Source organism: Cervus canadensis, chromosome 31 (genome assembly GCF_019320065.1).
Source record: "Cervus canadensis isolate Bull #8, Minnesota chromosome 31, ASM1932006v1, whole genome shotgun sequence".
NCBI lineage: Eukaryota > Metazoa > Chordata > Mammalia > Artiodactyla > Cervidae > Cervus > Cervus canadensis.
In genome coordinates, this window is record NC_057416.1 from 35,998,393 (window position 1) to 36,014,775 (window position 16,383).

At 45.8% G+C, this 16,383-nt stretch overlaps 1 protein-coding gene across 3 annotated transcripts in view; it reads right to left on the bottom strand.

Annotated features, from left to right (window-relative positions):
- The window catches only part of SH2D4A (SH2 domain containing 4A), a 62,459-nt gene that overhangs the window by 10,487 nt on the left and 35,589 nt on the right, over positions 1-16,383 (bottom strand). For 2 of the 3 annotated variants that reach the window (XM_043454596.1, XM_043454597.1), the window contains exons 5-8: positions 15,854-15,934; positions 9,420-9,531; positions 7,687-7,888; positions 4,890-5,020 (exon numbers count right to left, since the gene is read on the bottom strand). In XM_043454596.1, coding sequence (XP_043310531.1) covers positions 4,890-5,020; positions 7,687-7,888; positions 9,420-9,531; positions 15,854-15,934 — 526 coding nt within the window. The remainder of the gene's footprint in view (positions 1-4,889; positions 5,021-7,686; positions 7,889-9,419; positions 9,532-15,853; positions 15,935-16,383) is intronic. The other variant, XM_043454598.1, reaches the window with a different exon arrangement.

Sequence of the window (16,383 nt, forward strand, 5' to 3'; positions counted from 1 at the left end):
TCCACACCCTCCCTGCTGACCCCACACGCAATCGTAACTGCCTGGGATGATTCCAAGCAACTTCACTCTCTGTTTGCGGGGTGGCTCTCCTTTGGTCCTTCCAGATTATTGCTGCCTTCTGGGGTGACCTCCTGGGTTCTGGACTTATCAGAGACAAGTGAAGTCGCTCAGTTGTGTCCGACTCTTTGCGACCTCATGGACTGTAGCTTACCAGGCTCCTCCATCCATGGGATTTTCCAGGCAAGGGTACTGGAGTGGGTTGCCATTTCCTTCTCCAGAGGACCTTCCCAACCCAGGGATCGAACCCGGGTCTCCCACATGGCAGGCAGATGCTTTAGCATCTGAGCCAACAGGGAAGCTATTATCAAGGACAGGCCCTAAGTCAATACTTGAGGAAACAGCATAGGCAGTAATTGAGATCTATTTTATTGCAGTGCTGCCTCTTCCTTGTACGTGGTGCTGGTGCTGAAGACAACACTTTCTGGCGGGGTGAGGCTGATGAGGAGGAGAAGGGCAGAGGGGACTGGAGGGGTAAATTTTCTCTTAAGCTGGTCGGTTACAACAGAAACACTGCACCAGGACCTAAGCCTTCTCACCTGTCAGCTGACTTACTTCAGAAACAACGCTGTGGTGTAGATACTATTATTCCCTCCATTCACAGAGGAGAAAACACAATTCAAACCCAGTGATCCGTCCTGGGAGTCTGGTACTAAGCCTGCATCACACTACCTTTCCAAGCTGTGTGTATTAGTCGCTCAGTCACATCCAACTCTTTGTGACCCCGTAGACTGCAGCCTGCGAGGCTCCTCTGTCCATGGAATTCTCCAGGCAAGAATACTGGAGTGGGTTGCCATTCCCTTCTCCCAGGGATCTTCCCGACTCAAGGGTCAAACCCTGGTCTCCTGCATTGCAGGCAGACTCTTTACCGTCTGAGCTACCGGCAAAGCCACCTTTCCAAGTTAGGAGCTAAGAAAACTCTGTGCTGCCTTGGGGCATTGAACTGACCAGAAAGAATGGTTAAATGATTACAAGGACTAACAGAAGAAGACACCCGCCTATCTAGGAACCCAGAAAAGCTAAACTGACGACAAATCAATGCAAATTGAAATAAGGTGGTTCCACTGGTAAAATTAACTGTCAAGTATGAGGAAAACAAACTCTCAAGTACAGCTGGTGGGAGTATAACTTTGTTTAATCACTTTGGAGGACATCTGGCAACACTTAATATAATTAAAGAGGCTCATATCCTACCTCCCAGCAATTTCACTTCTAAAATACACACTCTGAAGAAATGATCACAAGTGTGTTCAAGGAGATACGTCATTTTCTATAATAGCAAAAAAAATTGTACTAAATGTAGGAGAAGAGATGTTTGACACATGTGTGTATATGTGTGTGTGTAATAAAATATATATCATCATTAAACACAAATAAAAGATTATGTGTTTTATAGTATATGTATTATAAATATATAAATAATATATCATAAAATACTATACTACAAGTAAAAGGAATGATTAGTCTACATTTTAAACAAGGAAAAACCCACTTAACATAATATTGAGAGAAAATGCATGTTTCAGAAGAATGTCTATCACATGATACCATGTTATATGTTAAATGTTAAACACATTATTCTGTTTTGTAGAAACATATGCATACCTGTGTTTTATATTTTTAAAATATATTTTACCAAAGTACCCACACATGCATACATGTAATAAAATGTAAATATGGATGGGAAAGACAGCTTCAGAAGAGTGGTTCATCCCTTGGGAAGGAGAGAGGAAACAGCATCAAAACAGAGTTAAAAAAGGAGCCTTAATTCTGTCTTTCAGGGTTTATTTCCTAATAAAAATAGATACAAAGTAAATATGGCTTTTAACACTCCCTGTATCTGGAGAGCAGCTATAATATTTGTTAAATCACTGGCACTGGGTTTGTTTTCCCCTGTACTGTTTTTGTGTAAAATATTTCATAATTAGAAAAACCGTGTTCAAACGAGGAGAGAAGGACCCCCCACGGTGTGGGTGGGCCTCGTCTCATCAGTTGAAGGCCTTCAAAGACTGATCTTCGCTGAGCAAGACGGAATCTGCTGGCGGCGGGCGGTCTCTGGACCTGAGCTGTCCATCTGCTCCTCTCTGCCACCCTGCTGGGTGCCGCCTGGCGCTCCCTCAGCTCCTGTTTCGTGGGGGTGGAGCCCACCAATCTAGTGAGGATTTAGCTTGTCTTCCTCTCTCACACCCTCCCAGCTCACCCCTGGAAAATCCCACACCCTCCACGCTTCCAATTACGTGCTGACGATCCAGTCTATCATCTCCAGCTCTGACCCATTAGTCTGGCTGCCCCATGGACCATTTCACACAATGGCCCCAAAGAACCTTCAAAGTCATCACACCCCAAACGAGTGCCCTGCCCCCTCCCCTAAGTTCCCGCATCCTCTGGGGTCCTGCCTCATCCTCAACGGTGTGCAGCCCCCGCCCACCCCACAAGCCAGAGGCCCAGCTGCCCTCACTTCCCTGGTCCCTGCCTTCCCATCCCCATCCTTACTCAAAGCTAATATAGAGAAAGAGGTGAAATACAGACTCCATCAGCGGGAAATTAGGTGGCCAAAACAGTAACTTCTGAAGGGTGATTTATGAGGTTGAGCCAATGAAAGGAAGATGGCAAACCAACAGCGAATTGCCATCCTGTTATTTCAAAACACGTTTCCTAGTAAACAGTTATGTTTCAAAAAGATAAGCTGTGGTCCCTCTTCTCTTTATCATAGAAATGCAAATTTTTTTCTTCTTAAAACCAAAGATAATAATTTACATTGACTACATGGCTGTGTATTTACTATTACATCACTATATCATATTATTTACTTTGCTTACAATAGGCTTCCTAGGCAGAGCTAGTGGTGAAGAACCCGCCTGCCAATGCAGGAAATGTAAGAGACGCGGTTCAATCCCTGGGCCTGGAAGATCCCCTGGAGGAGGGCACGGCCACCCTCTCCAGTGTTCTTGCCTGGAGAATCCCGTGGACAGAGGAGCCTGGTGGGCTACAGTCCATAGGGTCACAAAGAGTTGGACATGACTGATACAACTATGATAAATAATTATATAAATGAAAATAAATCATTAACAATAGCAATTAATAAATGACAGGTAAAATCCAAGAGTCTTATATTTCAACCAAAGCTTCAACTAAATTTTTAGCCCAACTGTGTCTTCCTAGCTCACAGCAACTGTTTCAAGTAGAACTGCCTATTAAAGTGTCAGGATTTTTAATAACATCAGAACTTTGAATTTCACAGTCCCTGCAGTTAAAAAAGCTAGCACCCTCGGAACCAGGGACAGCAGCATCTTCTGCCCAATGACATAGAGGCTACAGAGAGGCCAGTTTCCTCACAGCTTTTATCTTAAAAAGGAAAAAGCAGGCAATGCGAGATGGTGGAGGTGAGCACGACAGACGCGTCACTGACCACGTTCTTTCTGTTTATCTTTTGACGCCATTGTCACTCCCTCCCCCAGTATCTTCTGAGGAGAGCAGAAAGGGGAAGGAGGCTTATGACCTCGTCCTGGGAGACAGAGGGGCTCCTCTGGGCATGGAGTTACTAAACCTCAGTCATCAGAGAACCTGCATTTTCAGGGAAAACTAGATGGTTCTCCTGCACCTGTAAAAGCAGCCCCTTCGCAGAGAGCCTGCCATAGACAACTTGGTTCTTTTTCAGAGGAGCTTGCCATCCTATGGGTTTGGGAACTTATTTTTGTGGCTCTTTTTCTACGTGAGATGATCCTACTGAAAACAGAGTAGCCTTAAATACAACTCAAACCAAGACTCCCGTTAGGACAAGTGTTCTCTGTGAGAGGACGTGATTTCTATCTTAAAGCTTTTGTTGTCCACAGAGCCAATGATAATCCAACCTAAGCACAGAGCTCGCAGAAGCAGAAAGTCACCGCCTGTTCTTGAAATCCAAGAAACTGAGACGTCGGTGAGGTGGGTGCTGGGTAAATAGATGGTTTGAATGAGCCCTGTTTTGAGCATCGAATGAAGACATGCTTTATGAGCTGACCTCTGCTTAGCCTCCAACAAGCCCACCTCCCAGCCTTAACTGCAGAGATCAAAACCACAGAACTTTTAATTAAAGGTCACAGTGCTCAACCCCTTCATTTAATGCATGAGGAAAATGAGGCTCAGATAAATGGATTCACTACAGAGAACCAAAGCCTAAAGGAAATCAACCCTGAATATTCATTGGAAGCACTGATGCTGAAACTGAAGCTCCAATACTTTGGTCACTTGATGCGAAGAACTGACTCATTGGAAAAGACCCTGATGCTGGGAAAGATTGAGGGCAGGAGGAGAAGGGGACGACAGAGGATGAGATGGTTCGATGGCATCACTGACTCGATGGACATGAGTTTGAGTAAACTCCGGGAGATGGTGATGGACAGGGAGGCCGGCGTGCTGCAGTCCATGGGGTCGCAAAGAGTCGGATACAACTTAGCGACTAAACAACAACGAGAGAGAATGTGATCTGCTGAAGGTCACGCCGCCTCTGCCCTTCCGACCACATCTGGTGGCCCCTCCCTGGTTGGGGGGGTGTGGGCTGACGGTGCTGCCATCTGCGGGGGTCACAACCGAGTGCCCTGCGCAGGTGCCCGGGGGGCAATGCCTTGCCGATCGCCCCATGGTGTCCATCTGGGGTGATCAACCAACCTGCACGGGCAGCCACCAAGGCGGCGGGCCACTCGGCGGGAGCCAGCCGCTCCCTGAGAAAGCCGGGAAAATCCACTTTCTTAGAACAGTATCAGAGCCTCTCTGGGGCGGCTCAAGCAGAAGGGAGCCTTCATCCTGCCCTCCCGCTGGTTCACCCGCCGCCAGGGTCGGCGCTGCGCACTCACCGTGGAACCAGGGGGCGATGCTGTCCGAGTCCGCCAGGTAGCCGGCCCGCAGAGGAAGCTGCTCCTCCCGGAACCAGCGCCTGATGTCCTCCTGGGCTGGGCTGGACGCCGGCCTCGTCACTCTCTCATTCCTGACATTCGTAAAAGGTTTGCAAGTTAGAGTCACTCGATTTGAAAATAATGCTTTCAAAACTCACGTGCGCGCACACACACACACAAATACAACACACGTCTAAAGATCACACGGCTAAGCTTGTGGGGTGGGGCCCTGCACACAGCCCTCACAGGGCTCCTCCAAGTCAGGGAACAGGGTGGGGAATGGATCTGCCCTGCCAGTCCTGTAGACTACTCATGGGTATGCGTTAACACCACAGTATTTAGTTCATTTTTGATATGAGTGAGAAGCTCCATTAACTCCCAATTAAAAATTGAGAAAAGAGCACTAAAAAGTGAAATATTCTGCCCCCTCACCCCATATTTTTCCTGGAGAGCAAGTGCTTGCAAGCAGAAGAAACCAAATGCCATAGAATAAACTTCCCCAACACTTTCATCATTCAATTTCCTCTTCTTCCTGTTTCCACTAACCTCCCTGACTTGCTTCCTTCTCTGACACACTTTCAAAAGTTCTGCTTTTTAGCAGTCTCAGAAATGGAAAGTAAAAGAAAGAAGAGTGTTTGAAAGTTGGTTAAGAGAAAGATACGGGCAGCAGCGTGGTTTTGAAATAAAAATCAGTAGCAGAACTGAAGTTCTGGGACCTAAGTCAATTTCCACCATAAAAAGCAATGCTGCAGTGTATTAGTAATAAATGTATTTCCAAGTCCCAGGTCCACTAATTCTGAGCAGAATTCAATGTAAAAACGATGAGTCTGAATGAGCTACTGGATATCATGTAAATTAACTTATGTTCTTTATACGTCTTTATGGTAACACATGCTACCAGGGGTTACATGTGATATACACGTCAGCTTGTACATATACACACGTGATGTACATGCAAGTACAGAGGAACATGCAGTTGGAGAAAACAGCCAATAATACTTGACCTTCCGGGGGAGCGGACACTGCACGCATGAGATAATTTCTCCTCCCAACCTTCAGATTAGGTTCTTTCTTTGGGAAATCTTTGGCGATCAAGCGGAAACTCCACGGACAGTCTGTGTCTATTCTGCCCTGGGCTGGCTCCTAGCTGACCTCGGTCATCAATGTTTGAAATCCCAGCCCTGACACTATCCAGTCTGGCCACCTCACAAAAAGCACTCCATGCAAGTGGCTTAAGTTGGAAAAAATGAGCTAACTGAGCTTAAAACATCATCTTAAAACCCTCGCGAAAGGGCACCTTCTTTGCCGTCAGTCACATGGGCTGTGCTCTAAAAACACCCTGGGTGCAGACATATGACGGCATGTTCCCACCCTCGGAGGAGCCTGGAGGAGCACCCAGCCTGCGGGGACCCGGGCCCAAGATGGTGACAGGCTCGGGCACGGGAGGGGCTGGGCAGGAGTTCACGCTCTGTGCCTGGTCACAGCACTGTGGGCCTTCCTTGTTTTGTTATCCATTGGCAAAAACTCATTCCCCAAACAGCCATTCTGTAGAACATGGTCATTTCGTGCTGGCCTGCAAGTCCCCAGATGGAACCTTTCAACTGAGTAAAGAAATAATCACAGTAGAGGAAGCGTCCACCCCCTGCATCCTCTGAGGTCATAATTCCCGTTAGGAAAAACCCTGAAGATAACCACTGACCTCATACAAAGGGAGAGCTTTGTTCTTTATTTTTCCATACTCCTAACAGAGAAGGGTTTTTAGTTTTTATGTCAGAGAGGACAAGGCTTTAGACAGTTGTATTTCATTAAATCAATGTGTGATTTCTCTCGGTTATTTTAAACATCATCTTTCTATGTACCAAATCATAGAATAGCAGTAACTGGGAGAAAATAATTTTATAATCAGTTAACATAAGGTCATGTGAATATATGGCAAAAACCATCACAATATTGTAAAGTAATTAGCCTCCAATTAAAATAAATAAATTAAAAAAAAAACATAAGGTATGGGAGTTTCTGCTGTGGTACCACTGTATTTTTCATTAAGGGGCTTCCAAAACAAGTTGTTCTGCCTAATACGCCCAAACCTAGGGTATCGTCATCATCAAATAAAGTCTTCATTTTAAAAAGAAACATTTCCAAATTCTCAACCTATGCACTCAGCCGTATATCCCAGAATGAGTGCATGTGTTCAGTCGTGTCTGACTCTTTGCGACCCAGAGGACTGTAGCCCTCCAGGCTCCTCTGTCCATGGAATATTCCGGACAAGAACACTGGAGTGGGTTGCCATTTCCTGCTCCAGGGGATCTTTCTGACCCAGGGATTGAACCTGCATCTCTTGCCTCTCCTGCACTGGCAGGCAGATTCTTTACCCGCGGAGCCACCAGGAAAGGCCACCCCGGAATGAAAATTGTCATCAAATCTGATCGGTGGGAAAGGGAGTTCTGCTGGTGATGTGAAGGCCAGCAAGCCCAGGTTTCCACTGTGACGACCCCTCAACGGTCCCCCTCCCCTCGCGGGCTGTCACCGGGGAGGCGCTGGGGGCATGCGAAGTCGCTAACCTCTCTAGGTATCTTCACGAAGTTACTGGGCATGTGCGTGGTACCCACAGTGGGCATTTTACAGGCGAGGAGGGATGCAGGCCTGCCCCGGTGTCTCAGCATCGCAGGCTGGGAGCTGGGGCCGGACTCAATGGCACCCGCAGCCTCTGTCCCCGAAGCGGCCACGCCACTTACCTTTAATTACTTAGGCGTCTCACCTGAGAGGTGTGTGTGGCTGTCCTGCTGGGCTCAGGAACTGAGGCTTGGGCGGGAGCGGGGGCCTCCTGGGTTTCTGGGGGCCGCCCGGGGGGCCCTGCTGTCCCTTGCCACTCCTCCCCCGCTGCGACAGCCGCTTGTAGTCCTCCCGGGCCTGCTTGGCCAGGGAGCGCCGCTTCTCATCAGCAGCTTTGGATTTTCGCACTAGGAGAGACAGCGGGGTTCGAGACAGGCCCCGGCAGCCCTCGGAGACGGTGAGCCGAGCCAGCGCCGCAGACGCGGGGCAGAGCGGCTCTAGGTACAGGGCACGGCCCCCAGGGGTCAGAGCCCGGCGCCTGCCCTCTCCTTCCGCGGGGTTCGCTGAGAGGGAGACCGGGGGGTGGGAGAGGGGGCCGGGGCGGGTGGGGGGAAGGGGAGCCCCGTGCCCGAGAGCTTCCTGCAGCAGCCAAGGCGGAGAGGAGCCTCAGCCTGAGCGAGGGTCGGGTCAGCGGGGTCTCAGGATGATACCCCACCCCCCAAACCATCAGGGGCCCCTCAGTGGCTCGTGGCCGAGGACGGGGAGGGTGGGCAGCGAGGCTCATTGTCCGCGTGGCTGAACCACGAGTGATTCAGTCTCCCAGACCGAAGAGGGAAATGATTCTTACACGATCAGTCACAGCCTCTGTGGGTGCGTGAAAGCATCCCAGAGCAGCTTTTATGGTTGCTTTGTAACACAGGGGGCTGTTGGTTTGGCGGTTTTTATTCCAGGAACAGAGCATCAAGGACTTGAATGCAGGATGTAAGAAAAAGCCTTATGGGTATTTATCTGCATTTCAGGCATTATTGGTCAGAATCTGTTACGTCTGACTTCATAGAAATGCCTAAAATCTTCCACTATACTAAGAGTTCACTGCACAGAAGTGATGGGATCTGGTGAACATTTTCATTTCACAAAAACTGTCATTTTAATGGTGTTCGTTGTAAAGGAATTCCCAACATTCTGTGAACATGCCCATCCCTGGTTCCTCCTGCTGGCCTCAACGGATGACTGGGCAGTTAGGGCTTCCTTGTACAAGTCAGATGGAAGCCCTAACCCTGCTTCACCCCCGAATCCTCCTAGCATCAGCCTCACACACCCTCTGCTCTGCCTTCATCTGCACTGGCCTCTCCCCAGGAGGACCATCTCTGGGCAGTGCTAACTCAGAATGAAGCAGGGTTCAGCCACAGGTGTGGCAAGGATGCGGACAAGACTGCCTGCTATCCTTGTCTTCTGATTACAAAGTTTAGATGTGCTCACTGTTGAAAGCTGAGAAAAATACACAAAAACAAGAAGTCCAACAAGTAACTTTGAATCCTGTCTCTCCAAGAAAACTAATGTTAATATGTTAACCTTCCATGTCTTTTCCCTCATATACTTAGACATTTTAAAATAGGGATGCTTTTCATGCTATTTTTATAATCATTTTTCTTCTCCAAGTTAAAAAGATACAAATATATTCCAAGGACATTAAACACTCTTCCAAAACATTTTTCATAGCTAAATACCATTCCATCATTTAGATATCTCATAATGTTGCTGGTACAAAGATGAGCTGAGAACCTTTCTGCAATTCAAAAGGTGGCCCATAGCCTTTGAGTAATAATTTAGTGTTAAAAATAACTCTGAACAATCATTCTAAGTGTTTCCCAGATTGTTATATTATTAAGTGAACAAGCTGGTTTAGTGTCACTGTTATAGAGGCCTCTGGGTACTTACAAGAGGCCTGCCACTCCGAATCTTCTTTCCAGTTTTTATAAATCTGCTTGGTTCTCTCTTCATCTATTTGTTTTATTTCTTCATCTTGTGTTTTCTTCACTGATTCTTTCTTCTGTTAAAAAAACAAAAACAAACACTCGTGAGGAACTTTGGGAGTTTCCTGCAATGAGGCAGGTGCTACGTACAGTGTGGGCACAAAAATGAGCATATAGATGAATGGAAGAGAATAGAAAGCCCCAAAATGAAAACACAAACTTACATAATCTATGGAATGCAGGAAAAGCAGTTCTAAGAGGGAAGTTCATAGAAATACAGGCCTTCCTCAAGAAACAAGAAAAAAATCTCAAACAGCCTAACTTACCACCTAAAAGAATTACAAAAAGGACAAACAAAATCCAAAGTCAACAAAAAGAAGGAAATAATAAAGATCAGAGAGGAGATAAATAAAATAGGGTTCAAAAACAATAGAACAGATCAATAAAACCAACAACTGCTTTGTTTTGTTTTTAAAGATAAACAAATTTAACAAACCTCTAGCCAGGCTCACGAAAAAGAAAGAGAGAAAGAACTCAAGTAAACAAAATTAGAAATGGGAGGATAACAACTGATACCACAGAAATAATAAAAAAAAATCATAAGAGAAAACTATGAACAATTATATGCCAACAAGGTGGACAACCCAGAGAAAATGGACACATTTCTGGAAGAATACAGTCCGCTAAAGCTGAGTCAGGAAGAAACAGTTAATTTGAATAGACCAGTTACTAGAAGTGAAATAGAATCTAATTAAAAAATAAAACAAAACCAAAAACAACTTCTTGCAAAAGAAAGTCCAGGACCAAATGGCTTTACTGGGGAATTCTACCACACACACAAAGAAGAATTCATAACAATCCATCTCAAACTCTTCCGAAAGACTGAAGAGGAGGGAACACTCCTAAAGTCATTCTATGAAGCCAACATCACCCTACACCAAACCAGGCAAAGACACTATGAAAAAGAAATTTACAGGTCAATATCTCTGAACAATATAGATGCGAAACTCCTCAACAAAATATTTGTAAACTGAATCCAACAACACATAAGAAGGATCCTATACCATGATCAAGTTGGATTCATCCCACGGTCCCAAGAATGATTCTACATACCGAAATCAATCAATGAGGTGCACTACATCAACAAAAGAAAAGACAAAAGCCACATGGTTATCTCCACAGATGCAGAAAAAGAATGTAAAAGAGCCAAACTCTCATCAATATGTGTTTAGAGGGAACATATCTCAATATAATGAAGGCCATTTACAACAAACCCACAGCCAAACATCATCATCAATGGTGAACAGCTGAAAACTTCCCACAGAACAAGGCAAAGATGCCCACTCTTGCCACTTCTATTCAACATAGTATTGGAAGTCATAACTATGGCAATCAGACAAGAAACAGAAGTAAAAGACAAAGAAAAACTTGGAAGGGAAGAGGTAAAACTGCCACTATTTGCAGATGACTGGATACTCTCTATAGAGAACCCTAAAGTCTCCACACAAAATATACTAGGACTAATAAATGAATTCAGCAAGGTAGCAGGATACAACATTAATATACAGAAACCTGTTGCATTTCTTTAGACTAACAAAGAAATTTAAATGTGATTTTAAAATCATGTCAAACAAGAAAAAAACAAAACAAAACCAAAAAACTCATAGGAATAAGACCTTTACACTGGGAACTATAAAACACTGATAAAGGAAATTGAAAATGATTCAAAACAATGGAAAAATATCCCATGTTCTTGGATTGGAAGGGTAAATATTGTTAAAATAGCCATACTACCCAAAGCAATCTACAGATTTAATGTGATCCCTATCAAAAGACCCATGACATTTTGCACAAAACTAGAACAGATAATCCTAAAGTTTATATGGAACTGCAAAAGACCCAGAATTGCCAAAGCAATCCTGAGGAAAAATGACAAAGATGGAGGCAAAATACCTCCCAGACTTCACACTATACTACAGAGCTACAGTAAATAAAAATAGCATGACAATAGCACCAAACAGAGATACAGATCAGTGGGACAGAATACAGAGCCCAGAAATAAACACCCACACTTCCAGTCATCTATGACAAAGGAGGCAAGACTATACAACGGAGAAGAGACAGTCTCTTCACCAAGTGGTGTTGGCAAAGCTGGACAGCTACTGTAAGTCAATGAAGTTAGAAAACTTCCTCAAACGACACACAAAAATAAACTCAAAATGGTTTAAAGACCTAAATATAAGATATATGTGCATGCTAAGTCGCTTCAGTCATGTCTTGCCTTTGTGACCCCAGAGACTGTAGCCCACCAGGCTCCTCTGTCCATGGGATTCTCCAGGCAAGAACACTGGAGTGGGTTGTCATGCCCTCCTCCAGGGAATCTTCCCAACCCAGGGATTGAACCTGTGTCTTTTACATCTCCTGCATCAGCAGGTGAGTTTTGTTTTTTTTTTTTCACCTAGTGCCACCTGGGAAGCCCAAATATAAGACACAATACCACAGAAGTCCTACAAGAGAACATAGGCAAAACATTCTCTGACATAAATCATAGCAATATTTTCTTAACTGAGTCTCCCAAGGCATAAGAAATAAAAACAAAGATAAACAAATGGGACCTAATCAAACTTATATGCGTCTGTGCAGTAATGGAAACCATCAACAAAGTGAAAAGACAACCTATGGATTGGGAGAAAATATCTGCAAAAGATGCGATCAATAGAGGTTACTATTCAAAACATATAGACAGCTCATATACTCAATATTGAAAAAATAAACAACCCAATCAAAAAAGGAGCAGAAAATCTAACTGGACATTTTCCTAAAGAAGACATACAGATGGCCAAGAGGCACATGGAAAGAGGCCAAACACTGCTAACTATTTGAGAAGTCAAGTCAACTACAACGTGCTATCACCTTACACCAGTCAGAATGGCCATCATTAGAAAGTCTACAAATAAATGCCGAAGAGGGAGTGGAGAAAAGGGAACCCTCCTACACTGCTGGAGGGAATGTAGATTGCTGCAGCCACAATGGAAAACAGTATGGAGGTTCCTTAAAACACTGAAAATAGAGCTACCACGTGTTCCAGTGATCCCATTCCTGGATGTATATCTGGAGAAAACTCTGATTCAAAAAGATACAGGCATCCCAGAGTTCATTGCAGCACCACTGACAATAGCCAAGACACAGAAACAACCCAAGTCCCCATCAACAGATAACTGGCTTAAGAAGATACGATATTTATTCACAGGTGAATATTACTCAGCCATAAAAAAGAACGAAACACTTGCAGAAACATGAGTGGACCTAGAAATTACCAAAGGGGAGAAGGAAGGAGGGAGGGATAAGTTAGGATCAAAGTGCCATATACAACAGATAAACAAGGACTTACTGTATAGCACAGGGGATTATACTCAATATCTTACAATAACATATAATGAAATATAATCAGAAAAAAACTAGCTGAATCACTGTGTTGTACACCTGAAACTAACACAATACTATATACTAACTGTACTTCAATAGATAAAATTAAAAAAAATAAAATATACAAAAATATCTTTTAAAAACATCCTTTTTGAGAAGGAAAAATATACACTAAGAAACATGAGTCTTACTTGGAAATCTTTTTATTGAAGCGTAGTGGACCCACGATATTACTTACTGTGGTAAAATACCTATTACATAAAACTACCACCATAACATTTTAAAAATTACAGTAAAATTTGCATAATATGAAGTTTACCATCAACTATTTTGACGTTTACCGTTCTGAAGCATTAAGTGCATTCAAGGGAATTTGTTTTTAACCAGAGAGAAATCTAACACACCAAATCACTTAGAAACCCCTTTGTTTATTTGAGGACAGCCTCCTGAGTGCTCACGAGAAAACTGAATTTACAACTCGCTGCATGCAGCAAGAAACAGCCTGTCAGCTGAGTCACGAAAGAAACAGAAAGTCAGGGAGGTCTGGCTGTGCGTGGCTCTGCACCACAAAAATGATGGCTTTTCTCTTTTGTGTTTTCCTATAGAAAAATAGACTCTCTTGTGGTTAAATGATTTCACCACAAGTAAAATACATGCTGTGAAACTGGTTTCAATCACCATTAAATCGCAGTTAGCACAGAAGATGGTGATAATTCAGAAATTGCACTTCACCTCAGATATATCGAAACTTCTGTGGTTTGCTTGTTTTCACTTTTGTCTTCTTTCTAAACTCTTTTCCTGCCTAGGGCTAAGCCCCTTTCTTTAGTCAATATTATAAAAACCAAAGAACAGCTTTTGGTGTTTGGCATGAATATTAAAGTTTGTCATCGCCTTAACGAAGCTGTTGGCAAGCCTGAGATAAATCCCAAGGGCTGGTCGCAACTTCTAAGTTCAAACAGGAAAAACTTCAAAGTGGAGCTTTGTCTGCTACCTGCCTTTTTAAAAACGGTTTTAAATAACTGGAAAAAATATAACTGCAATACTAAACTATGATATCATGCATACTGTTGCTCAGAAAAAGCAAGAAGCTTGCAAAGTGGGTCTCCTTCAGGAAATATATTAAGTAAATAATAGCTTGGGCGGTGCTCGGTTGCTGGGGGGATACCCCAGTGTCTGGGAGTGCCGTGTTTAGGAAGTCGCACTCCTTTTTCATCCACAGCATCAGTGCGTATGGGCACAGGGAGGGAGGAGACAGAATCAGTGAGTTTCACAGGACATCGGGTGAGATCTGGCCTTGGCCGCTGTGCTCATCCAACCTGGCTAGAACACTCGAGAACCCGTCTGGAGTTTCCCTAAGGATTCCTCCAGAAAAATATACTTTTAGAAAAGGCTTTACAAGTTGACCTTTACTTCCTCTATTTAGAAAACCCTCATCTCCTCTTTGGAAGTGGAAATGTCTGTCTGTCCGCTGAAGACAGGGAACCTGTCTGTCTGCCGAAGCCCGGAGGTCCAGGATGAAGGCCGGGAAGTGGAGGGGCAGCAGGGCTGAGGCTGGACACTGGTCCAGACGTCCAGGGGCCACGGCGCGGAGCTGGAGACGGGCAGAGGGGCTGTTAAAGGCCCCAACACAAAGCTGCTCATCGCAGCCGCTGATGCAGACAGTCCCGCCGGCTCCCTCCCCAGCCCCTCGTTCCAGCTCATCCACCCATTTCTCTCTTGCCTCCACACTGACTTTCCTGTCTTTCCTTCACTGTGTCCGACAGCTCTTGCCTCTGTGTCCTCCTATGTGTGGTTCCCTCTGCCTGGAACGGGCTTCCCCAGCCAGCCCCATGGCCCCAGCCTCAGGCTCCAGGCCCCTGCTCCAATACCCACTTCACACAGCGACCTTCTCAGGCCCATCCTCAGCTCCCTTATCCTGCAGCTATTTTCCTCCAGAGCTCCTAGGACCTGACTTCACACATCACTTTATCATCTGTCTCCTCGTCAGAAACAGCAGCTTTCCAAGGGCAGGACTCGAGCTGTTTCGTTCAGCAGAGGCCGGCACTCAGGAGGACCTCAACACAGGGGTCTGAACGAACAGGGCAGACCTTCTGACCTTTCTTCCCCACCTGCCCGCGTGTAAAATGACATCATGGTCAGGGCAGTGCCCCTGGGAGGTTCCTTTAGCGACTATGGCTGCTGTTTTTGGAAAGAGGCACCTATTTCAGCAGCAGCTGCATACCAGGCCCGGAGCTCCAAGGGTCCCCGTGACTCAAGTCTACGACGTGCGTGCTCGCGGGTCACGCTCGGCCCCGCAGAGGAGAAGGCGCCTGGGTCACACTGTCCATGGGAACCAGACCCAGGCCACCCTCATCCCCACCACCCCACCGTGGCCAGTAGATCCTTCTTTTCACAGCCTCATCTCTTACTCCACTTTTTCCAATCTTCTGTGGTCAAGTCCTACAAGGTTCCCAGTCTCTGCCTCAGTTATCCTGAGAGCATCTCTGGGACCAAGACAGCAGGACGAGGGGGCCAGGAGACCCCCGTCCACACAGACGCAGACAGCTGAGCGCCTGGAGGTCCCGTGAGCCCTGTGGATACAGTGACACAAGGGGTCACTCGGCGCAAAGGGGCAGGCTCAAGAGGGGGGTGGAGGCTGCGGAACCTGATCTGAATCCACCATTCGGCCACGTTTCATGCTGCCTTTATCTCTGAAATCAGTCTGCCCAGAGCTGGCCGCCACCCGCTCTGACTGTATCAGGTCTTCAGGGAGGGGTCCAGCTGATACATCCTGGCACCTGCTCTTTCCGTGATGCTCAAGACTCTCCCACTCCGGATCAACAGGTAAAGACGAAGAGCTGTGTTCACGAACTTCTCAGAGTTCACATCCTGCTGCTTAATTTCATTTCTGTGTGAGGCTAATAAACCAATTAGTGAAACATCAGTGGAACTGGCTCTGCATTTCGCCCCTGACATGGAAGGGGAGTCTTTTACCTGGTGAAATCCGAATTCCTTTATACGACTGACAGAATCTGCCAACATTTGGTGAATATTTCTTGAGGAGCTGGAGGACAGCTAAAAATCAAATGAAACACATTTTTATGCCATTTAGAGCTGCAATGCAATTTCAGAAGATCATCTGTTAATGCCTCCCTTGTGTCAATATTCCTAAACACTGCGCCCACCCCTGCCACCGGACACACCCATTTCCCAGCAACAGGTGAGCTCCTGACTCCATGAAACTCCATCGGAAACCCCGGCGTCTGCACTCAGTAGGGCAAGCGGTGAGCTACTGCTCAGAAGCTGAGGGCTGGTGGTTTGCTCCTGGCTGGCCCCGGGACCCCTGGGATTACTGTAAGACATCAACACTACTCCTTAATCTCAGTTCTTTCTCAGTCCCTGATCGGCCTCACCCTGTGTTTTAGGTCAGACCAGAGAAGCACCTTAGTTGTGACCACCAGGTCTGGGGACACGCCTGGAGCACTTGGAGCCTGGAGCCCTGCCCCCTCTCCCCGGCGCCCACC